The sequence below is a fragment of the Capra hircus genome, chromosome 3 (genome assembly GCF_001704415.2).
Source record: "Capra hircus breed San Clemente chromosome 3, ASM170441v1, whole genome shotgun sequence".
In the NCBI taxonomy this organism is placed as follows: Eukaryota; Metazoa; Chordata; class Mammalia; order Artiodactyla; family Bovidae; genus Capra; species Capra hircus.
Genome location: NC_030810.1, coordinates 102350073 through 102375722, shown reverse-complemented (window position 1 = coordinate 102375722; position 25650 = coordinate 102350073). Strand labels below are relative to the sequence as shown.

The 25650-nt window shown below is 44.6% G+C and overlaps 1 protein-coding gene, 1 long non-coding RNA gene and 1 pseudogene across 2 annotated transcripts; all 3 read right to left on the bottom strand.

Moving 5' to 3' along the window:
- CRCT1 (cysteine rich C-terminal 1) lies at window positions 8578–8886 on the bottom strand. The gene has a single exon (XM_018046521.1). The coding sequence runs from the start codon at window positions 8884–8886 to the stop codon at window positions 8578–8580; it is 309 nt and encodes a 102-aa protein (XP_017902010.1).
- Window positions 12726–13845, bottom strand: LOC108635596. The gene is made up of 2 exons (XR_001917873.1): window positions 13803–13845; window positions 12726–13431 (listed from the first exon to the last, which is right to left on the bottom strand). It is a non-coding gene; the product is annotated as an uncharacterized LOC108635596 (long non-coding RNA).
- Window positions 15566–16666, bottom strand: LOC102186818 (annotated as a pseudogene).

The window sequence follows — 25650 nt, the reverse complement described above, 5'->3', positions numbered from 1 at the left end:
TTTCTATATATAGGTCTTTAGTTTCTTTAGGTAGATATATTCCTAAGTATTTTATTCTTTTCATTGCAATGGTGAATGGAATTGTTTCCTTAATTTATTCTTCTACTTTCTCATTATTAGTGTAGAGGAATGCAAGGGATTTCTGTGTGTTGATTTTATATCCTGCCACTTTACTATATTCATTGATTAGCTCTAGTAATTTTCTAGTGGAGTCTTTAGGGTTTTCTATGTAGAGGATCATGTCATCTGCAAACAGTGAAAGTTTTACTTCTTCTTTTCCAATTTGGATTCCTTTTATTTCTTTTTCTGCTCTGATTGCTGTGGCCAAAACTTCCAGAACTATGTTGAATAGTAGCAGTTAAAGTGGGCACCCTTGTCTTGTTCCTGACTTTAGGGGAAATGCTTTCACTTTTTCACGATTGAGGATAATGTTTGCTGTGGGTTTGTCATATATAGCTTTTATTATGTTGAGATATGTTCCTTCTATTCCTGCTTTCTGGAGAGTTTTTATCATAAATGGATGTTGAATTTTGTCAAAGGCCTTCTCTGCATCTATTGAGTCAATCATATGGCTTTTATTTTTCAATTTGTTAATGTGGTGAATTACATTGATAGATTTGCGGATGTTGAAGAATCGTTGCATCCCTGGGATAAAGACCACTTGGCCATGGTGTATGATCTTTTTAATGTGTTGTTGGATTCTGATTGCTAGAGTTTTGTTAAGGATTTTTGCATCTATGTTCATCAGTGATATTGGCCTGTAGTTTTCTTTTTTTGTGACATCTTTGTCAGGTTTTGGTATTAGGGTGATGGTGGCCTCATAGAATGAGTTTGGAAGTTTACCTTCCTCTGCAATTTTCTGGAAGAGTTTGAGTAGGATAGGTGTTAGCTCTTCTCGAAATTTTTGGTAGAATTCAGCTGTGAAGTCGTCTGGACCTGGGCTTTTGTTTGCTGGAAGATTTCTGATTCCAGTTTCAATTTCCGTGCTTGTGATGGGTCTGTTAAGATTTTCTATTTCTTCCTGGTTCAGTTTCGCAAAATTGTAATTTTCTAAGAATTTGTCCTTTTCTTCCAGGTTGTCCATTTTATTGGCATACAACTGCTGATAGTAGTCTCTTATGATCCTTTGTATTTCTGTGTTGTCTGTTGTGATCTCTCCTTTTTCATTTCTAATTTTATTGATTTGATTTTTCTCTCTTTGCTTCCTGATGAGTCTGGCTAATGGTTTGTCAATTTTATTTATCCTTTCAAAGAACCAGCTTTTGGCTTTGTTGATTTTTCTATGGTCTCCTTTGTTTCTTTTGCATTTATTTCTGCCCTAATTTTTAAGATTTCTTTCCTTCTGCTAACTCTGGGGTTCTCCAATTCTTCCTTTTCTAGTTGCTTTAGTTGTAGAGTTAGGTTATTTATTTGACTTTTTTCTTGTTTCTTGAGGTATGCCTGTAGTGCTATGAACTTTCCTCTTAGCACTGCTTTTATAGTGTCCCACAGGTTTTGGGTTGTTGTGTTTTCATTTTCATTAGTTTCTATGCATATTTTGATTTCTTTTTTGATTTCTTCTGTGATTTGTTGGTTATTCAGAAGTGTGTTGTTCAACCTCCATATGTTGGCATTTTTAATAGTTTTTCTCCTGTAATTGAGATCTAATCTTACTGCATTATGGTCAGAAAAGATGCTTGGAATGATTTCGATTTTTTTGAATTTATCAAATTTAGATATGGCCCAGGATGTGATCTATCCTGGAGAAGGTTCCATGAGCACTTGAAAAAAAGGTGAAATTCATTGTTTTGGGGTGAAGTGTCCTATAGAGATCAATTAGGTCTAACTGGTCTAATGTATCATTTAAAGTTTGTGTTTCTTTGTTAATTTTCTGTTTAGTTGATCTGTCCATAGGTGTGAGTGGGGTATTAAAGTCTCCCACTATTATTGTGTTATTGTTGATTTCCCCTTTCATACTTGTTAGCATTTGTCTTACATATTGTGGTGCTCCTATATTGGGTGCATATATATTTATAATTGTTGTATCTTCTTCTTGGATTGATCCTTTGATCATTATGTAGTGGCCTTCCTTGTCTCTTTTCACAGCCTTTGTTTTAAAGTCTATTTTATCTGATATGAGTATTGCCACTCCTGCTTTCTTTTGGTCTCTATTTGCATGGTATATCTTTTTCCAGCCCTTCACTTTCAGTCTGTATGTGTCCCTTGTTTTGAGGTGGGTCTCTTGTAAGCAGCATATAGAGGGGTCTTGTTTTTGTATCCATTCAGCCAGTCTTTGCCTGTTGGTTGGGGCATTCAACCCATTTATGTTTAAGGAATTACTAATAAGTATGATCCTGTTACCATTTACTTTAATGTTTTGGGTTTGGGTTTATACACCCTTTTTGTGTTTCCTGTCTAGAGAATATCCTTTAGAATTTGCTGGAGAGCTGGTTTGGTGGTGCTGAATTCTCTCAGCTTTTGCTTGTCTGTAAAGCTTTTGATTTCTCCTTCGTATTTGAATGAGATCCTTGCTGGGTACAGTAATCTGGTCTGTAGGTTATTTTCTTTCATCACTTTAAGTATGTCTTGCCATTCCCTCCTGGCCTGAAGAGTTTCTATTGAAAGATCAGCTGTTATCCTTATAGGAATCCCCTTGTGTGTTATTTGTTGTTTTTCCCTTGCTGCTTTTAATATTTGTTCTTTGTGTTTGATCTTTGTTAATTTGATTAATATGTGTCTTGGGGTGTTTCGCCTTGGGTTTATCCTATTTGGAACTCTCTGTGTTTCTTGGACTTGGGTGATTATTTCCTTCCCCATTATAGGGAAGTTTTCAACTATTATCTCCTCAAGGATTTTCTCATGGTCTTTCTTTTTGTCTTCTTCTTCTGGGACTCCTATAATTCGGATGTTGGAGCATTTCATATTGTCCTGGAGGTCTCTGAGATTGTCCTCATTTCTTTTAATTCGTTTTTCTTGTTTCCTCTCTGATTCATTTATTTCTACCATTCTATCTTCTATTTCACTAATCCTGTCTTCTGCCTCCGTTATTCTACTATTTGTTGTCTCCAGAGTGTTTCTGATCTCATTTATTGCGTTATTCATTATATATTGACTCTTTTTTTATTTCTTCTAGGTCCTTGTTAAACCTTTCTTGCATCTTCTCAATCCTTGTCTCTAGGCTATTTATCTGTGATTCCATTTTGATTTCAAGATTTTGGATCATTTTCACTATCAATATTCGGAATGCTTTCTCAGGTAGATTCCCTACCTCTTCCTCTTTTATTTGGTTTGGTGGGCAACTCTCCTGTTCCTTTACCTGCTGAGTATTCCTCTGTCTCTTCATCTTGGTTATATTGCTGCGTTTGGGGTGGCCTTTTTATATTCTGGTAATTTGTGGAGTTCTCTTCATTATGGAGCTTCCTCACTGTGGGTGGGGTTCTATCAGTGGCTTGTCAAGGTTTCCTGGTTAGGGAGGCTTGTGTTGGAGTTCTGGTGGGTGGATCTGGGTTTCTTCTCTCTGGAGTGCAGTGGAGTGACCAGTAATGGGTTATGAGACGTCAAAGGTTTTGGAGTAACTTTGAGCTGCCTGTATATTGAAGCTCAGGGGAGTGTTCCTGTGTTGCTGGAGAATTTGTGTGGAGTGTCTTGCTCTGGAACTTGTTGGCCCTTGGGTGGAGCTTGGTTTCAGTGTAGGTATGGAGGCATTTGATGAGCTCCTATTGCTTAATGTTCCCTGAATTCAAGAGTTCTCTAATGTTTTCAGGCTTTGGACTTAAGCCTCCTGCTTCTGGTTTTCAGTTTTATTTTTACAGTAGCCTCTAGACTTCTCCATCTATACAGCACCAATGATAAAACATCTAGGTTAAAGATGAAAAGTTTCTCCACATTGAGGGACATTCAGAGAGGCTCACTGAGTTACAAGAAGAAGAGAAGAGGGAAGGGGTAGTTAGAGGTGATTGGAATGAGATGTGGTGAGATCAAAAGAGGAGAGAACAAGCTAGCCAGTAGTCACTTCCTTATGTGCGCTCTATAGTCTGGACTGCTCAGAGGTATTTACGGAGTTATACAGGGAAGAGGAGAGGGAGGAAGTAGACAGAGGTGGCCAGGAGGATAAGAGAGAGGAATGAGAAGGAGAGAGACAAATCCTGCCAGTAACCAGTTCCTTAGGTGTTCTCCACCATCTGGAACACACAGAGATTCACAGAGTTGGATAGAGAAGAGATGGGGGAGAAAAGAGACAGAGGCTACCTGGTGGAGAAAAAGGAGAGTCCAAAGGAGGAGAGAGTGGTCAAGCCAGTAATCTCGCTCTCAGGTAAAATTGGGTAGTGAAGTTTAGGTTTTTAAATGTACAAAATTGACAACAAAAACCTAAGAGCAAAGATTAAAAATCTAGAGTAGAGGTTGGATTTTCAAAAATACAATATTAAAGAAAAGAAGCAGAAGGAAAAAGGAAGAAAGAAAAAAAAAAGAGGAAAAAAAAAAAACAAGAATTATTAAAAAAAAAAAAAAACCAACAACCACCCAAAGACTATATATGGTGTTTGCCTTAAAAAAAAAAAAAAGTCTTTTTTTAAAATAGTAATAGTAGGTTATAGAAATAAAAATTAGAGGAGAAATAGAAGACTTAACAATTAAAAAAAAAAGTTAGAAAAAAACGAAAAAAAAAAGGAATGATTTTTAAAATAGTAAAACTATATCTAGCCCTTCTCTGATGTTGTGGGCAGTGTGGGGTCTCTTCCAAGGCAGTTCCTTCTGTTTAACTTCTTCTGTTTGCTGATTTTTTAGGCTCACTAGTTCAGTCGCGCTGTGGGGAGGGGGGATGCTGCAAACAAATAGCGCTGTCGTGTGCACACAGTGTCTCAGCCCCGCTAGACCTGTCCCTTCTCGCGGCGCACAAACCGCTCCGGCTCTACGATGCTCAGCCGGGAACCGTCTGAGGCCGGCCCTAGGCTGCGTGCACTTCCCCGGTCTAAGCCGCTCAGGTTCGGCGCTCAGGTAGCCCTGAGAGGCACAGATTCGGTTGGGACTGCGCTTTGTGCCCTTCCCAAGTCCGAGTAGCTCAGGAGTTTGGCGAGCGCGGTCGCCTGCGACTTGTCGCCTTTTCTGCCGCTTTGCTGCTCAGCTTTCTGGGTGGACCGCTGGCGCCCCCCGTGAGGCAGATGGTGACTGTCCAGCACCCCCAGAAGTCTTAGCAAAGGAGCCTGCTTGCAGTTAGGTAGGTAAAGTCTCTCCGGGTCTGCGATTGCCCCTTTCCAGTCCTTACGGCTCTGGCTGCCTTTCCCTGTCGGGGGATGGTCTGCAGCCGGCTTTTTCCGTTCCATCCTTTGTTCTGTGCTCGGTCCTGGCGGTGTCTTATGTTCGAGCTTTTCGTGCGGTAGCTATCCCACAGTCTGGTTTGCTAGCCCAAGTTAGATCGTTCTGGCTGCGCGTGGGGCGTTCCTGCCTGATTCTTACAAAGCACTGCTGCCCGCACCTCCCGCGCGTCCCTGCCCTGCCCCCACTTGCTAGTGGCGGATGCAGGCGTCTGTGCTGCTTTTCCGCTGGGGGAGTTACTGTTGGGCTTGTAATCTGTTGGTTTTATTTATTTATTTATTTTTCCCTTCCTGTTATGTTGCCCTCTGTGTTTCCAAGGCTCGCCACAGACTCGGCAGGGAGAGTGTTTCCTGGTGTTTGGAAACCTCTCTTCTTAAAATTCCCTTCCTGGGATGGGCTTCCCTTCCCAGGATGGAGCTCCCTCCCCACCTCCTTTGTCTCCTTTATCATCTTTGATATTTTTTCCTACCTGTTTTTGAAGACAATGGTCTGCTTTTCTGGTTGCCTGATGTCCTCTGCCAGCCTACAGAAGTTGTTTTGTGGAGTTTGCTCAGCGTTGAAATGTTCTTTTGAGGAATTTGTGAGGGAGAAAGTGGTCTTCCCGTCCTATTCCTCCACCATCTTTACAGTTCCCCCGTTTTGTTTTTTAGAAAGAAGTGGCTCTTGGCTCTCTTGGAGAGCAGTACAAACCCTAGTCCAGAGACTGCCACTTCTTGGCTGAATGACCTCAGGTGTATCAGGTAAACTCTCAGAGCCTCCCCCAGTCTGTTAAACAGAATATATAATACGTCTTATAGACTGTGAAAGAGATATGTGGAAACACCTTAAAAACTGCTAAGTTCTATATAAGTTGCTTTTTTATTACTGTAATAACATAAATTAAGCAGGAACTGGATCCATCATGAATAAAAACCTCTCACCAATGCTGACACTGTCTTACTGATGATTTTCAGCCTTATTCTCCAAAGATGATGAGAAACCTGATTCTGCTTGTCACATTGTACTTGGGTAACAAACTTTGAGTAGGATTTCATGTTGCCAACTCCCCTCAGGTCCAGCATTCCCAGGGGTGACTGCAACCACCTCCAAGGGAATGCTTGTGCCACTAATACAGCTTTACTTGCTGGAAATCAGAAAAGGCTACGTGGCCATGAGCAGAGAGCTCTAGCCCATCCAAAGTAGTTCTCTGGGTTTCTGTAATAGAACTATTCTTAGAATGCCCAAACCTCTCTCATCAGAGTCTCCCTGCAGTGGCCTGCTGGGGGTCAGGGACACTTGAACCTGGCAGTACCACCATCTCACAGCCAGCCATTTAATTCATATCTTTGTGCCTCATGTCCAAGGGCATGTACTCCCATTGGGCTCACATGTCTCTCAGTGAATCACCATCTTTCTTTCCCAAAACTCATGCCTCAGCTTCCTGATTAAGGGTCACCTCCCACCTTGAGGCTGGTTTTCCAATCTGTCTGTTCTGAGTCAGGCAGTTCTCCCTTCCAGCCTCACCTCTCCACCAAGTTCCAGGGATTGTTGCCTCAATACACATCACTGGTGTGGGAGTGTCAGGTCCACGAGTGATGTCATTTGTTTGTAAACAATCTCCACAAATCATCTCTCTAAAACTACAGAGTCTAAGAGATGGAAACAAAGGCCCCTCCCATCCAGAGTGGGACTGCCTTTCAGAGCCTCCCTGACAGGTGTCATTGAGTCTCAGCTTTAGATGAATCAATGAGACATTTCTGACCTTGCCTCTAAGCAAATAACTTGGGCTGGGTGGATGCCGTGACAGAGTTTACCAGTCACTGGGTCATGGATGGAGCAGCAGCCAAGAAGCCAAGCTTCAATTTTCTAAGAGTCTGGGTGTGTCTTCAGAGGCCAGAGTGTGATGGTAATTTCTAAAGCAGGAGAATATGACACCTTGAGTCTGAGAAGATGGGCTTTGGAGTCAGACAGACCCCAGTTCAAATCTCATCACCCTCACTCACCCTCTGGGGGCCTAGGACTTTCACTAGCTGTGCAGTTTTGGCCAAGTCACTGAAACTGATCCCCAGTTTCATCATCACCTAAAAAATAGGGAACTTCATGTCTATCTATTGAGATTATTGTGAGGATTTAAATGAGATAATATATGCAACACGACTAACCTTGTGGCCAAGGAAGCATGAGAACAGAGTGAATGCCCAACAAATGGTAACTATTGTCACTGTTATTAACACCGTTATTATCGCCTCATCCCTTGTGAGCCCAGCAGACACTGCTACAGAGGACACTGTTGTGTTTCCTCTTCCTGAAATGACTGAATGAGGTCTGATCCTGATACCTCAGGATGGGGTATCCGAGCTACTCAGGATGGCTCCATCACAGCCATCACCTCTAGAGAACAACATTCCCACATTTCCGTGCCCAGCACTTCTCATCCTGCAGGTCCCGAAAACCCATGGCTCCCTGTTGGACCTCAGCTGCATGACAGGCTTTGCCAACTGGCAAAGCAGTTGGCTAGTGATCCTCTGTACCAGAAGTTAAGTCTCAGCTCACCTGATTCCAAAGCCCCTTGAGAACTGCAGATCCAAACCTTTGCCCCACAGCTACCTGTGCCTGATGGATAGGAGAGTGAGCACCTCCATGGAGCAAGGCTCTGGAAGGCTTTCCAAGACCAAGCAGAGCAGTTAGGAGCATAAGTCCTGGTTTGTCCATCATGCATTGGCTGAATGACTTTCAACCAGCTCCTTAACCTCAGTTTCTCTTCTGTAAAATGGGGCTAACAGCACCTACCTCTTTGAGTCACTGTGAGATGATCCATGTCCCATAAAGCCCTCAGAACACTGCCTGGCTCCTGCTATCAAGATTAAGTACCAGAAAGCCACTCTTATGCAGGCATGAATTTCAGTTTCCCACCATTTACAAATCTGCCAAGCCAGAGGATGGAGTAAAGAACATGATGATAAATGCACAAACGAAAGAACAAATAACAAAGGGAGTGTTCTCAGGAGGTAGAAGCTTTATTATGACATGTCTTCAAACAACAATCAAATCAGTAAGCATTTATTGAGCGCCAACTGTGTGCAAGCCCACGCAGACAGCAAAGTCCACCCACGGCTTTCAGGTTCCCAAGGAGAAAAAGCACACGTGGGTCAGGGAGCTTTGTGAGGCTAAATACAGAGTGGGTGTCCAAGAGCAGTTAGCTTTGCAGGGAGGCAAACTCTGAGGCCCCGCCTCGCAGGGGAGCGCGGTACAGAGGGGCACAGGCGCGGGGGTGGGAGCAGCTCTTGCAAGGGTATGGAAGTGGCCTCAGCATCCGCAGCAGCCGGAGGAGCTGGAGTATTGGGACCTCTGGCTGCTGCCTCCGCAGCAGCCGCAGCAGCCACAGCCACGTCTACCCTGCCGGCGGCGCCTCCTGGGGAAGCAGCAGCAACCGACGGAGCTGGAGCCGCCGCAGCCACAGTCCCCGCAGCAGCCAGAGGCCCCGCTTGAGCCGCAGCAGCCGTTCCCGCAGCACCCAGAGCTGCAGGAGGAGGTGTCGGGCGCCGGGGCGGGCGTCGGGGCGGGACAAGGGGTGGGGCCCTGAGAAGAGCCTTTGGCGCTCTGCTGAGAGGACATGGTCACGGAGAACCTGGAAGAGAAGCAGCTTTTCATATGCGAGTTCTGTTTCGGACAGACAAACACGCACGCGCGCGGGCGCGCGCGCACACACACACACACACACACACACACACACACACACACACAGCAAGAAAAAGGGAAAGCAAAGGAAAACCCCCAAACAGGTATTTCAGTGAGTGCGTTCCCCTAAGTTAAAAACCTGCCTAGACGAGCCACAGCCTATGAAAAGAAATCAATGGTTACCCATTTTCTCAGACTAGAGTAAGGACCACCCAAGTTCTTTACAGTGGAAAAGAAAGGATATTGTGGCAATCTTTCTGTCTGATTCAGTCCAAAATCTTCTTCCGTCTCTTTTCCCCTCACCCATTTCTCTGTGGCCATAGGCCTTCAAGTGTTGTTCGCCTAGCCATCAGCACTGCATTAACACTAATGGGGTTTCCACAGGGGCTCAGTGGTAAAGAGTCCACTTGCCAAGCAGGAGACTCAGGTTAGATCCCTGGGTCGGGGCAGATCCCCTGGAGAAGGAATGGCAACCCACTCCAGTATTCGTGCCTGGATATTCCCATGGACAGAGGAGCCTGGTGGGCTCTACTCCACGGGGTCGCAAAGAGCCAGACATGACTAAGTGACTAAACGGCGATGACAGGTAGAAAATACTCCAGTCACACATGCATCTGTCTGTCCCAGTCATTTGGGTCTAAAGGATCCACAAACACCAGAAGCATGTCCTGGCCTATGCCTGTCATCCCCCACGACCATAAGGCAAAGGAGAGTGGGGCAAAGGATGGAAATACATCTCAGTCCAGGGAGCCAAAGATCTGGGTTCTAGCAGAGTCACATCTCTGCTGTAGACTTGCTGTGGAACCGTGCAGCCGCCCACCCCCAATCCAGCTTCTATGTGCTCACTGAGGGCAAGGTCAGCTCGCTTGAAGCTGGGGGCCCTCTCCAGGGCCTTCCTCCTACATCTCCCTGATAGCTGTGTTCTGCCTTCTCCTCCCTTCTGTCTTCAACTCTTCCCATCCTCCTCCCCCAAGTTCCACTTGGAGACTTACCAGACCCTGGCTTCGTTGGAAGACTCACTCAGTTTTCCAGCTGGAGTGGGCCACCTGCTAAGCAGTGGATTGAGCAGTGTCCAGCCAGAGAACCTTTTATAAGAGCCCAGTTAGGCACTGGCTCTTGGGAGGGGCCCATTTCCCAACAGACATGGTCAGCTGACACATCCCAGAGACATTCATCACTCAGGTAGCCCCGTAGGTGGTGCACGTGTGTATTCAAGTCACCTCACAGAGGTGCCAGGATTGCTGTAGCATGTTTACTTTCCAAACAGAACTCTGTTCATAGCTGGGAGGGCTGTGTGTGTGCTAAGACAGGGCCTGGGGGCCCAAGTGAGGAGAGGTCTGGCCCTCTCTTGGGACCTATTCTCTTTGCCTTTTTCTAGTGTCCAGTCATACACATAGACACACACACTGTCCTCCTGTTCACACACTCATCCCAAGGTAGTTATCTAGATGGTCGTTTGTAGTCTAGTTGGTATCTTGGTTCACATCTCTCAGGATCTTCGTCCTTAGCCCCTCAAGGAAGACCACAGTTTATGGGAAAAGCCTGGTGGGTTTCATCCAAATGCTTCCAGGTGGGACTGAGTGAAGATGATGGTGGAGATGTGCCTATGGGAATCTCAGTGGCAATTCCTCTCTGTCACTGAAGACAAGAAGAAGAACCCAAGCAAAGTTATGGAACAGTTAAGGCCAGGGAAGCTGTGAATGCAGTCAGGTTATCTGTCACACTCCCATATAGCCCTGATGGACCTAAAGGAAAAACTCATGCAGGATGCTGGTCCAGGTGACAAACACTAAGTCAGATTGTGAGACTCTCTGCTCCTGACCTCATCTCAAACTCCCTTTGAAAATAGGTTCTCCCTGGGGCCACTGCCCGATGTAAAGAGAAAGAAGGGAAGAAGGAAGAAAAAGGAAGGGGGAAAGAAAAAGAAAAGGAGGAAGGAAGGAAAGAAAGAGAAAGGAAGGAAAGCAGTGTGGAGAAAGAGGGTGGAGGGAGGCTAGGAGACCTGTCCCAAGGTCCAAGGTGTCCATCAAATGGTAGAATAACTAGGCCTTTAGAATAACTAGGGCTTCCCTGGCGGCTCAGATGGTAAAGAATCCATCTGCAAAGCAAGAGAAACAGATTCAGTCCCTGGGTTGGGAAGATCCCCTGGAGAATGGAATGCTACCCACTCCAGGTGATCTTCTCCAGTATTCTGCCTGGAGAACTTTATGGACAGAGGAGCCTGGCAGGCTATAGTCCATGTGTTGCAAAGAGTCAGACACAACTGAGCAACTAACATACATACAGAATAACCAACTTTTAAGAATTGGGAGAGATTTTGGAGGTTAACTGGTATCCGAACTGCTTCTTAATCAGTGCAGCTGCCCACAACCATGAATGTAAGGTACAAGAGAAATCCAAGACTAAGAAGTTAAGAATTGATGGTGAGACAGGTTTGGGAATGAGTGAGCTGGGTGTGGCAGACAAGGAAAGGTAAGTCACGAAAAGATACCAATTTCGTTTAACATGGCTTTAGAGCCTGATTAACAGGTTGCATGTACCTAGGGCCACCTGTTAGTGAGTACAGATGAAACATTAGAGAGGTGAGGTCAATAGTAGAAAAGAGAAGGAAGTGATGGAGTAACAAGATGGAGACAGGACCTCCTCTGGGAGATGATTTGGGCAAGTACATGCTCGTTGTATGGACTTGCTATAGCCTCATATACTAACGTTCATTACCCATCACCTCTAACTCTTATCAAAGGAAGGGCTAATTGTTCATCTCGAACATAAAAGACTGATTCAGAATTATTTCTGTCACTAACTTTTTGAGTCTCTCCTGAAGGAATCAGCCTATTCCTAAAGGAAAAACCCAACCCAGTGACAGAAGCTTCCGGGGCTCTCGCCTCCATCCCCTCCTCACACGCATCACCCCCTGACCCCAACCAAAGAGGTGCAGAGGAGGGAATCCTTGTTGGTTCCCTGTGCTCAGACACTTAGTCATGTCTGATTCTTTGCAGCCCGATGGATTATAACCCGCCTGGCTCCTCTGTCGATGGGATTTCCCAGGCAAGAATACTGGAGTAGGTTGCCATTTCCTTCTCCAAGGGATCTTCCTGACCCAGGGATTGAACCCACGTCTCCTACATCTCCTACACTGGCAGGTGGATTCTTTACCACTGAGCCACCTAAGAAGCCCCTCTTGGTTCCCTACTCAGACTCAAACTCTGGCTTTCAGGAGCCAGAGGAAATGGACTCAGAAAATCCATACCTGCCTCCTAAATTCATCCCCCAGAAACTAACCTCCATCAGCTCTCCTCTCTAGTCAATTAACAGAAGCACCCAGGATTATAATAATCAGTAAAGTAAAGGTGTTTATTCCCTGGAGACCACTTTGTGTGATCTTACTGCCTGTGACTAGGAAATAAAAGGTGTGTGTGTGTGTGTTTTTAATAATCAACAATGCTGGAAGGAAACCCTCTCAGAGTCATCTCACTGTGACCGTTCTGGGTCCCACCATCTCCTTTTGGAAAATCTTGTTCCCAGCCCTTCTCATGGGAAGCTTGTGTCAGAGTAATGGTCTCCAACGTGATTCTTTCTTTCAAGCTTAAAGTCCCCTCCTTCAGATCATAAAAGGAAATATTGTTTCCCAGAGGTCTAAGTAGTTTTGGTGCAAAATCTGTTTCCCAAACTGACTTTTTAAGTGTTGACTTGTATTTAGAAGAAGGGGAGGGAAGATGGCTTGAGGCAGTGGGTAGGGAGTGGGAGAGGTGAACAAAACAATCAGGAGGCAGTGACACCAGGAATAAAAAGCTTTATGGTTACAGGGATAACCCAAATTCCAATACTGAGTCCTCCAAAGAACTATCTAGTGGGAAATCAGACCAGTGAGTATCAGAGGTTAAACCTCTAGACCTCACCATGGAAAGAACGTGGCAGGAAGAAGAGGGACGTTCTGGGTGTTTCAGAAGCCCTTCCATTCTCTTCCAATCTTCCAAGCCAGAAAAAGAGAAGACTCAGGCTGGGCAGGTCATCAGCTCTTTGAATCCTGCAGTGTTGCTCTTCAGTTGGTCTTCATGACCCAGTTCAGCAGCAGCCCCCAGAGGAGCAGCCCCCAGAGCAGCAGCCTCCAGAGCAGCAGCCGGAGCCCCCAGAGCAGCAGCCGGAGCCCCCAGAGCAGCAGCCGGAGCCCCCAGAGTGCTGGCCACCGCCACTGCCACAGCAGCCCGAGCTCTGGTGTCGGCGTCGAAGAGATCTGCGAAGCTTGTGGTGGCTCAGGCAGCAGCCTCCACCCCCAGAGCTGCAGCAGCCTCCACCCCCAGAGCTGCAGCAGCCCCCGGAGCTGGGGGCACAGCAGGAAGACGCTGGAGGGGGACACGGGGCTGGGCACTTGGGAGGACACTTAGGAGTGCACTTGGGTGGGCATTTGGGGGGACACTTGGGCGGGGGCTGGCACTGCTGCTGGTTTTGCTGGCAGGACATCTTGGCAAGAACTGAATGGAGCTGGAAGAAAGTAGAGAAATTTTAAGTTCAACTAACCCAAAATAACTTCCTTACATTTAAAACTGAACTATAATTTCACAAGATTTCTTCTATATGGTGATCAGATTTTAAAACCCAGTCTCCCCAAATGAGTTACAAGAGATATGCAAAGAGTTTCAACCTAGGAACGCCATAATTTCAAATGAACTTTTTGCAGCTTCAGAAAGATGCCAATCCTTTTCCTTCTCCTAATCCTCTCTCCCCTTTCCAGCAGAAACTTCCCTGCCAAATCCACTTTTCTCCTTGTCGTCCTTTAAGACTGTCTTCAGCCTCCACCCAGGGCTTCTCTCTGCCCAAAGCACCAGCACCAACAGTCCCTCCTGGTCCTTTACCTGGTTCAACACTGGAGCAGATTACCCTGGAGGCAGGTGGACTGAGGTGCTGCCAGGAGCTTCTGCCTTTTATACAGGTTCCGCTCTGACCTGGCATCAGGCAATGCCAACAAAGGGCAGGATGCTGATAGCATCTTTCCCAAGGGGCACAGGTGACTACCCTCCCCTCACATCCCAAGGACCCAATTCCTCCCTCCATAAGTATGTCAAGTATTAACCCACAGGAAGGTCCCCTGAGAATTGCTGGCCTCTAACTAAGATAACGATGCACTCAATGCCTGTCGGTCTCACAAGCATCTCTGCTATGTTCCTGATTTCCCAACCTCAGTCAATAGGGTTCTAGACCTCTGCGAAGGGAAGTACTCTCTTCTCTTTGGTGTAGGAAATGGAGGGAAAATTCCCAATGTGGAAATTAAATGGACCTTTTGGAATAAAGATACTGATCCAAAATAAAGTGCCAAGCCCTGGCCAACTATCTAATGTGACTTTTTCATTCTTAGATGATGCCATGTTGTTGCTGCTATTTAGTCACTAAGTTGTGTCCAACCCTTTGCAGCCCCATGGACTGTAGCCCACCAGGCTCCTCTGTCCATGGGATTTCCCAGACAAGAATACTGAAGTGAGTTGTTGTTTGCTTCTCCAGGGGATCTTCCCAACCTGGAGATTGACCTTGCATCCCTGCATTAGCAGGCAGATTCTTTACCACTGAGCCACCAGAGAGGCCCAGTTGATGCCATAGTCTGGACTAGGAATGCCTGCTATCTCAGTGCTGCTATTTCAGGCAGGCCCCACGCAGATGGTATGGGTGGTTGGCTTCTCTCCTTACCTGAACCTGCTCGACCAAAAGAACTCACAAAGAGCATTGACTCAGCAATAATAATCCCTTTGGAAGGAAAGAAGTCTCAGAATGGCTTCTCTTTCCACATGCGGTCCTAAAGAAGGCATCTGTGGTCTGCCCACGGTGAGGTGGCAGGACCGGGTATATGCTGAGGGTGAAGTTGGAGAACTAGACTTCAGTGGAAGTTGCCAGAAGTGAGGCCTAGGTTCTGGTCAACTCTAAGAAAAGAGCATCCAGCCTGAGAAAATCCTTTTTGTATAGAAAACCTGATTGAGGTTGGGGGGGCGGAAGACATAGGTTTTGCAAGCCTGCGATGGAACCCTGCAAACAATTTCCTGAGGACAGGTTAGGTCCCCACTAAAGTCATCAAAGTTTAGTTAGCTGATAAGGCAGTCAAAATATGGCATGTTCACAATGAAAACTGCAGTGAGAGGAAATAAGACAGGGAGAAATACCTCAGCTCTAAGCTGGACACTCTCTGGCACCAATTCCCAGATTTGCACACTCAGGCAGGTTATTTAAGCATCGCGATAAAAAGGGGCTTCCAGCTTTTGCATTCCAGTCTCTTATGGTGAAAAAGAAATCTCTTTTTTTCCTTCATCCAGATTTATTGCCTTTCTGATCATTATGATTTTCATGTAAGCAAGTTGCCAAAATACATTAGCTCTGATTTTATACAGACTCTTAAAGTTAGGATACAAAAAGCATATAAACATCTACCAATACCAAAATCTTTATGACCTTATAATTCTATGGAGTAAGAAAAAGGGCACAGGTAAGGAATACAAATAAATTAAAATCTAAAGATTTCATTTGATTATTTATTAAAATCCACTGACAAAGTAAAAGGAATGTTAAGCCTTTATAAAAAATTGTGAACACAAAGTGACAATATTTCATTCCATTTCCTGCCCATATCCTTAGCTCAACAAGCAGTGGAGACGGCCAGCTTCTTCAGATGGTCCATGAACACCCGCGGGCTAACATCATCAGTGAGGATGGGTGCTCCTGTTTCCTGTCCCCAAGCATACAGGTTATTGTGTGTCTGAGACGGATTCACTTTGGACAAAAGAAGTCAAGCCTGGCTGTCCCTGTGCTCCATGTGAATGCATCGCGGCACCTGCAACCACGCCTGCAGGATCTCCTGTGCGTTGTCCAGGGGCGCCTGCAGGAGGTGCTTAAAGTTTTCCTACTTGGACATGTCCTGGTAGCCTGCTTTCCACCACTGGGCTATGGTCTCACTAAGATAAATGACAATTTGGAAGAAAGTGTCCATGAGCGGAATTCTGTCAGCAAGAACGCTGCTGCTGTCCAGGAGCACAGGCTCTGGGGGCCTGTGGAAGGAGTAGGAATACAGGATGGGCTGGATCATGATGAGGGACTGGGTGAGATCCTGCCAGGCACAGTGGTGCCCATAATACAATGACTCATCAGGGCTGTTGTTGAAGACTTAAAGGAATGGAGACCTTCTAAAATGGAACATGAACTGAGGGTGTAGAGAGAAGGAATCTGATAACCTAAATGACACGGGGTCTTCTTCGTTATACTGTCCAAACTTCTGACACAACCGGATGAGCTGTCGATCCAGCCACCGGAGCATGTCCGGACCCTCCTCCGACTCAGCTCGGAACACCCCCCAGCCACGCCATCAGCGTCGCAGCCGCCTCCTGGTCAAACGCCGCTTCGATGTGCTTCAGCTGGCTCTGCATATCTGCCCGACTGCGGGCAACGGTGGTCACACGGATGCGCCGCTGGGTGCTGAATTGCTGGTAGTGCGTGACGAACTGGATGGAGCCTCGGCCTCCTTGCAGAATCCGAGCATTGTGCTGGTTGACTACTTCAAAGTAGATGTGAGTGTCGTTGTGGGATCCAGGCCACAGATTTTCCGCTGACTCATGCTACCAACACCAAGCTCGTTTTCTGATACACACGGTCCTTTCACATTCAGAGATGCACAGGGTCTGATGGCTCCCACAACCTTCAGCTCCCTTGAGGTCTTTACTTCCAAAGTAGCACCAAATGCCATTTGGTGTTCATTCTAGAAGGTCTTCTAAGTCTTTGTAGAGTTGTTCAGCTCTGGCATTAGTGGTTGGGACATAGACTAGGATCACTGTGATATTGAATGGTTTACCTTGAAAATGAACAGAGATCTGTCATTTTGGAGACTGCACCCAAGTACTGCCTTTCCCACTCTTTTGTTCACTATGAAGCCTACCCCATTTCGTCTAAGGGATTCTTGCCCACAGTAGTAAATATAATGGTCATCTGAATTAAATTAGCCCATTCCAGTCCATTTTAGTTTACTGATTCCTAAAATGTTGATGTTCACTCTTGGCATCTCCTGTTTGACCACTTCCAATTTATCTTGATTCATGGACCTAACATTCCAGGTTCCTATGCAATATTGTACTTTACAGCATAGGGCTTTACTTCCATCACCAGTCACATCCACAACTAAGCATTGTTTCCGCTTTGGCTCCATCTCTTCATTCTTTATGTAGTTATTTCTCCACTGATCTCTAGTAGCATATTGGGCACCTACTGACCTCAGGAGTTTGTGTTTCAGTGTCATATCTCTTTGCCTTTTCATACTGTTCCTGGGTTGTCGAGGCAAGAATACTGAAGTGGTTTGCCTTTCTGTTCTCCAGGGGACCACATTTTGTCATAACTCTCCACCATGACCCATCCGTCTTGGGTGGCCCTACACAGCATGGCTCATAGTTTCATTGAGTTAGACAAGGCTGTGGTCCTTGTGATCAGTTTGGTTAGTTTTCTGTGATTGTGGTTTTCATTCTATCTGCTCTCTGATGGATAAGGATAAGAGGCTTCCTGATGGGAGTGACTGACTTTGGGGGAAACTGGTTCTTGTTCTGATGGGTGGTGCCATGCTCAGTAAATCTGCAATCCAATTTTCTTCCATGGGTGGGGCTGTGTTCCCTCCATGTTGTTTGGCCTGTAGCCAAACTATGGTGAAATAAAAGTGAAAGTCACTCATTTGTGCCCCAGGGACTGTACAATCCATGGAATTCTCCAGGCCAGAATACTAGAGTGGGTAACCTTTCCCTTCTCCAGGGGATCTTCCCAACCCAGGGCTCAAACCCAGGTCTCCTGCATTGCAGGCAGATTCTTTACCAGCCGAGCCAGAAGGGAAGCCCAGTAATGATAAGGGCTTCCCTGATAGCTCAGTTGGTAAGGAATCCACCTATAATGCAGGAGACCCTGGTTCAATTCCTGGGTTGGGAAGATCCGCTGGAGAAGGGATAGGCTACCCACTCCAGTATTCTTGGGCTTCCCTTGTGGCTAAGCTGGTAAAGAGTCCACCTGCAATGTGGGAGACTTGGGTTCGATCACTGGGTTGGGAAGATCCCCTGAAGAAGTGAAAGGCTATCCACTCCAGTATTCTGGCCTAGAGAATTCCATGGACTATACAGTCCATGGAGTTGCAAAGAGTCAGACACGACTGAGCAACTTTCACTTAAATGAAGATAATGGCGACCTCCTCCAAAAGGACTTGTGCACCCACTGTTGTATTCAATGCCCCTGACCCTGCAGCAGGCCGTGCACTTCTGCCACTTCGCCCCACACTTCTGCCAGAGATTGCTGGACACTCATAGGCAAGTCTGGCTCAGTCTCTTGTGGATACACTGTTCCTTTCTCCTGGCTCCTGGTACACACAAGGTTTTGTTTGTACCCTCCAAGAGTCCGTTTTCCCAGTCCCACTGGCCTCCAAATTTAGATTCCCTGGGGATTCTCAGGGATTTTGCCAGATCCCCAGATCAGAAAATCTGCTGTGGGTCCTATGATTTTCATAACAGTGTGAGAATTTCTTTGGTATAATTGTTCTGCAGCTTGTGGGTCATTTGCTTGATGGCTCTATGGTGGGGTGTTTTGGAAACAGTGGAAGACAAGTCCAGGCCAATAAATTTGAATTGTTGGTTGCAGAGGTAATCCCAAACTGTTTTATGGTAAGCATGGATTCCCTTGGAAGTGACTTTATTTCAAGAGGAAAATTGATCATTTTATTTCAGTTGACTAAGAAACAAACAAAAAAATTTTTGATGGGGATAGTCCTGCAGTTTCTCACTTGGCACAGCTGTGAAATAGATGGAGAAACATTGGAAACAGTGACAGACTTTATTTTCTTGGGCCCCCAAATCACTGCAGATGATGACTGCAGCCATGAAATTAAAAGATGCTTGCTCCTTGAAAGCAAAGCTATGATAAACCTAGGCAGCATATTAAAAAGCAGAGACATTACTTTGCCAACAAAGGTCCATCTAGTCAAAGCTATGGTTTTTCCAATAGTCATGTATGGATGTGAGAGTTGGACCATAAAGAAAGCCGAGTGCTGAAGAATTGATGCTTTTGAACTGTAGTGCTGAAGAAGACTCTTGCTTAGGGTGGCTAGCAGGACTGAGAGCTGAAAATGTTAAAGACTTGGCCTTTTGAAAGCAAAGGGGTAAATACACTTAGCCCTGAATAACACAGGTTTGAACTATGTGAACTAAGAGAAGACTCTTGAGAGTCCCTTGGACAGCAAGGAGATCAAACCAGTCAATCCTAAAGGAAATCAGTCCTGAATATTCATTGGAAGGACTGATGCTGAAACTGAAGCTCCAATCCTTTGGCCACCTGATGTGAAGAACTGACTCATTGGAAAAGACCCTGGTGTTGAGAAAGACTGAAGGCAGAAGGAGAAGGGGACAACAGAGGATGAGATGGTTGGATGGTATCACTGACTCGATGGACATGAGTTTGAGCAAGCTCCGGGAGTTGGTGATGGACAGGGAGGCCTGGTATACTGTAGTCCATGGGGTCGCAAAGAGTTGGACACGACTGAGCGACTGAACTGAACTGATAAAAAGGGGCTAAAACAATTCTTAACCCACTCAATAAGGAAACATAATGTTCTTAGAGCAATACCTGGGACTGTTAGTTGAAAATGTTAGTTTTAAAATAATCTTATCATTATGAATATCACTTCAGTCATGTCCGACTCCGTGCGACCCCATAGATGGCAGCCCATGAGGCTTCCCCGTCCCTGGGATTCTCCAGGCAAGAAGAACACTTGGGTGGGTTGCCAGTTCCTTCTCCAATTATCATTATGAATACTCTTATACCCATGAGAAAAGTTCTTTTAAATTTCAAATTACTTATCTGCCAATTTTTAAAACCAACACTGTTTTTTTTTTCAGTGTCACAACTTAGCTCTACTGTGGTTCTTTGAGAGCTTTTGTCTTTAATTTTTCTTGGAGTAGAGTTGATTTACAATGTTGTGTTAGTTTCAGGAGTATAGCAAAGTGAATCAGTTACATATAAACAAATATCCACTCTTTTTAAAGATTCTTCTCCCATATAAGCAGCTGCTGAAAACTGAGTAGAATTCCCTGGCTAAACAGTAGGTTCTTGTTAGTTATCTATTTTGTATATAGTAGTGTTTATATTTCGAAGAGTAACATCTTACTTGTCACTGAGGAATGAGATTATGGGAAAGCTTAGTCATTATGAAAAAATACAAACAGGAAGAATTTTTAATTCACTTGTAATCCCATCCTCTGATTATTCTTAATATTTTGATATTTTCCTTCCAGTCTCTTTTTATTATTTTATTACAGTCTTTTTCCCTGCGTATAGTTTTTTAGGATCTGTATTTTGTTTTGACTTTACCCAGTCAATGATAAAATACTTTTATAAGAGTTTATCATACTAACTTTTTATCTAGCATTTTAACATAAGCATTTCCCATGTTATTCATCCTTTGAGGGCATCATTATGGGCAGACATGGAACATTTCACAGAGGGCACAGAATACATTTATAAGCGGTTGGGAACATGAGTCCTGGGACCAATGTCCAGTCTCAGCTCCCCATTGACCAGCAAGTGACCTTGGGCAAGTGACGTGACCTCTCTGCCTCACTGTCCCATTTGGAATATGGGGAAAGTAATAGTGTTTATCTCATACGATCACGTGCAGATTACATGAGTTAGCATCCCTAAAATCTTGGAATAGTATCTGGCACATTGTAAATACTCAGTCAGTATTAAAAGTGGAACCTGATGCTGTGTCACTTCTAAATATTCAATAAAGACCACCAGGTGGGAGCCAGGGAGCTTGCTTTGCCTGCCAGAGCTCTGTGCAACAGGGGATCCATCTCACCAACTCCCCCAACCCCCCCACCCCCCGCCCTCTCAGAGATATGTAAAACTCAGACTCTAAATTCCTGGAAAAAGAAGTCCAATAGAGCTAAAAGGAATCATTCATTTAATACATGGGTATGATGAATTTTAAAAGAAACAATGTCCACTCCTTTTTACCTATAATTATTTGAGTACATGGCCACCTAGCTGACACCCAGTAAGATCTTTGCAGGCATCCCAATGGATCTAGTTTAGTGCCTTGTAGATAGTATGTGCTCAATTTTAATTTCCTTGTTCAGCTGAATTTGCTATCCAGTAAGGAGGATGGGTGCCTCCAATAAATCTGAACCCAGATTTAAAAAATTGTTTTTGATGCACCACACAGCGTGCGGGATCTTAGTTCCCCAACCAGGGACTGAACCCACGTCCCATTTATTGGAAGTACAGCCTTAACCAATGGACTGCCAGGGAAACCCCAGAACCCAGATGTTCACTGAAAAATTCCAAACTTTTCACAGAGTGATAGAAGGTGTGGAAAAGACCTTGGTTCATTCAGAAACAGTGATTCTCATCTCCAATAAGGCCTGGGCATTGACAGCCTCCAAAAGTTCCCTGAGTGGTTCTGATGTCTCATCCAGTTGAAAATTGCGGATTTAGACCATGGTCCTTACTATGCAGATGAAGAAACTGAGGCTCAGATGTGGAAAGAAGTTTGTCCCAGATCACACAGGGACTTAAAGTTTGGAATTCAAATCATGCTACCAGCCCTCTCTCCATCATAGCACCCTGCTGCTTGAATATTTTATTTCTTCTTGTGATTTTTTTCTAGCAAGCTTTATTTTATACAATTTCCTTGTTAAAAGTGGCTATTGAACCTGGGGTAAACATGGTGAATCATTGTCTAAATCTCATGTTTAGAAAAGTTGGACATAAGCCTCACTGCTAGTTTCTCTAAGTAACCAGGAATCAAGTACCTATCTCTAGAAGGCAGTGTCTGGCATCACCAGGGTTGGGCCAGCTGACAGGCCCAAGAACCCTCCCAAGGGTGGCACTTCCTCGATTACCCTTCCTCATCCATGCCTTTGAGTTTATCAGTCCTGACAGTGCTGAGTCACTGCATCTAACTCACAAGAGACTGATGACGGCAATTTACAAGAAGTACATGAGTATCAAATGTTGGCCAGGTGGGTGCATTCTCTTCCAGCAGGAAAACTTCTCAAAGAAAGTTGAGTCGTAACCTGTAGATGCCTGGTGGGTGGGGGATTACAAAATGGCTTCAGGTTTTGATAGGGAACAAAACTAGATGTTCCCATCAGGTCATCCAAACTACAGCCCTAGATAGGTTAGGGTAGTGTTGAAAGCACCTGCTGCCTGGCTGCCTTTCCCCTGCTCTTTTGTAGACCTCCCTCTGCTAGACACTAACCAGGGAAGTATCTCAGGAGGCATTCTTTACTGAGTGCTGCTCTCATCCATAATTTTATTATTTATTCGTCTTATCTTTACTACTCACTACCACCCTACATGCTATTGTAGACAGTTGCTTCTCCTCACAAATATGGCCCCAGCCCCATCCCCAGAATTTATGAATAGGTTACCTTAAATATATAGCAAAGAGGACTCTGCAGATGCAATTAGTTTAAGGATATGGACATGGTAAAATTGTCTTGGGTTATCCAAGTGGGCCCAATGAATCTTTTTTATGGAGGCAAAAGAGTCGATGTTAGACGAAGAGATGAGACAAAAGAAGCAGAGGTTGGAGCGATGCACTTTGAAAATAGCCATGAGCTAGGGACTGTGATCAGTCTCTGGAAGCTGGGAACAGCAAGGAAGTGGGTTCTCCCTAGCACCTCCAGGAACACAGCTGTCAGCACCTTGGTGTTAGCCCAGTAAGACCCCTGTTATACTTCTGACCTATTAAACTTGTCATAAGCCACTAAGTTTATGGTAATTTATTACAGTATCAATGGGAAAGTAATATACACACCTAGATTTTAAAAGTTTCAGGACATGGTTTAATTACCTAAAATGGGATCAAATTTATTTAAATTGTTTTCATTGATATTTGGAACTGAAGGCTTACATGTCTGATACTGACAAGATATCTTTGGTTAAGAGATGACAAGAGATGACAAAAGATGACAGAGAAAATGCTCAAAGATAAAGATGCAACCTGGGCTTATGTCCCGGTTCTGCCACTTACTAGCCATGTGGCCTGTCTGAACATATTTCCTCACCCGTAAAATGGGGCAATAACAATGTCCATCTCATAGAGTTGTATGAAGATCATTTGAGATAATGTCTGCAAAGCCCTTAGCCCAGACCTGGCTTGCAGGAAGCATTTAGTAATAGTTAGACACTCTTACTCTAGTCATTATTGCTATCAGCTTTATTAATAGTAATCAGTGACCAGTGGAAGCACAGAGATGTCAGAATTGTTGCCAGGGTATTTCCAGGCCCCTATTCTAGCCTTATAACTCCAGGCTATCTGATTCTTAGATCAGGGCTTGACAAATTCCATAGAGTAAGATGGACAGGTTGCCACCACTTTGGGTCTGTCTGAATTGTCAAGTCACTACTTGTAACTCTCCTCAAGAAAAAAAAAAAAAGTTCTTATACTTTTCCCTACAGAGAGTACTTTACTATGTATAAGGTGTTTCTGCATTCGTGATTTTATTTGAATCTTCTTAATGACCCCATTGGGCAGAACAGATGATTATTACTCCTGTTATTCAAAGAAACAAATCAGTGCTCAGGGAGCCCAAACAACTTGACTAAGGTCACCCAGATCAGGGAAGTTTGGGCTCTAGATCGCATGCTTGTTCCTCAAATCACAGTGCCCTTTGCTTACTCTCTGCGTATCATGTCAGAGAAGCAGTGGACAGGCCAAGAGTCCTTAGGGGATTAGATCATCAAAATGGTGTTTGAAAACTAGTTAATAGCATGCAGAAAAGCAAAATTGGGTTTCTGTCTTATACGATTCACAAAAGTTATCTCAAAATGTATTAAAGACTTAGACGTAGGACCTGATACCATAAAACTCCTAAAAGAAAACATAGAGAAGAAGCTCTTTGACATTGGTGTTGGAAGCAACTTTTCGAATCTGATACCAAAAGCACAAGCAACAGAGCTACTGGGGCTACATCAGACTAAAAAGCTTCTTCTGCACAACACAAGAAATAACCAACAAAATGGAAAGGCAACCTAAGAAATGGAAGAAAATACTTGCAAACCTTTTATTGGATAAGGGGGTAATACTCAAAATATATTTTAAAAACTCATACAACTCAATGACAGAAGAAAATCTGATAGGCATATTTCCAAAGAAAAAGGAATAAACATTTTTACAAAGAAAGCCTCTCAATAGCCAACAAGTTCATGAAAAGATATTCAACATGAGTAATCATCAGGGAAATAATCATCAAAACCATAGCGAGATATTACCTCACACTTGTTAGAGAGGCTATAATAAAAAAAAAGAAAAACAAGAACTAGCAAGTGTTGGCAAGGATGTGGGAAAAAAACTTGTGCACTATTGGTGGGAATGCAAACTGGTTCTGCCACTATGGAAAATAGTATGGAGGTTCCTCAAAAAGTTAAAAATAAAACTACCATATGATCCAGTAATCTCATTTCTGGACTTATAGCCAAAGGAAAGGAAAGCAGGATGTCGAAAAGATATCTGAGACTTCCCTGGGGGTCCAGTGATTAAAAATCCACCTGTCAATGCAGAGGACCTGGGTTTTATCCCTGGTCTAGTCTAGAAAGATCCTACGTGCCACAGGGCAACTAAGCCTGTGGACCACATCAACAGCGCCCACACTCTAGAGCAAGGGAGCTGCAACTATCGTGACAACATGAATAAACCTGAGGGGATTATATTGAGATGTCAGAAACACAAAGACAAATACCTTTAAAATGCCACTTAAACATGTGGCATCTGAAAAAGCTTAAGTCATAGAAACACAGAGTAGAACAGGGGTTACTAGGAACTTGGGGGCAGGGGCGGGGGAAGTTGGGATCTGGGAGATGTTAAAGAGTCCAAACTTCCGACTAGAAGATGAGTAAGCTCTGGAGGTAATGCACAGCGTAGTGATATTGTCAACTGTACTATAATATACTTTGAAGTTACTAAGAGACTAGATCTTAAATGTTCTCACCACAAAATAAACAAATAAATAAATAAATAATGGCAGTAACTATGTGACATGGTGGTGTCGTTAGCCAAGGCTACAGTGGTCATCATATTGCAATCTATACACGTAACAAATCAACGCTTTGTACATCTTAAACATACATAATGCTACATGTCAAATGTACTACAATTTAAAAAAAAGCAAACCATAAATACTCCTCTTCTGAAAGATAGTGTAAAAATGGCCTTTAAATAGGGCTTTCTTCTTGCCCCAAGTGATTGGAGTGCTCCAGCAGTTCTGGCCTCAAACCACAGAGCTATCATCTTGCCTGCCTGGGCAACACCACCTCCACGAAATGCATGTCAACGACGTGAGTGAAGTGAGGACACCAGAGCCTGACTCACAGAGCTGCCTGGGGCCCTCAGGTGCACATAGCATTTCCTGACAGAGCTTCACCTCCTGCTTGGTTCTGAGCCTGCTCAGCTCCACCTGCTTGTGGATTCCTGATCCCGGAAGCGCACGCCTCCTGGGGCTCTGGGCCAGCAGCGGCGTTATCTCCTCCTCCGTGGGGAGCATTCCAATAGTTGGAGCCTGGAGGCGGGGATGCCGTGGGAGTCTCCAGAGTAAATAACCAGAGAAAGGAGGATTCCTCTCTGGGAGAGGAAGTAAATTTCCAGGGTGGAGACCCCGAGGAGTAAAAATAGCCCAGGAGGCTCCTGGGAGCCACATGCACAGAGGA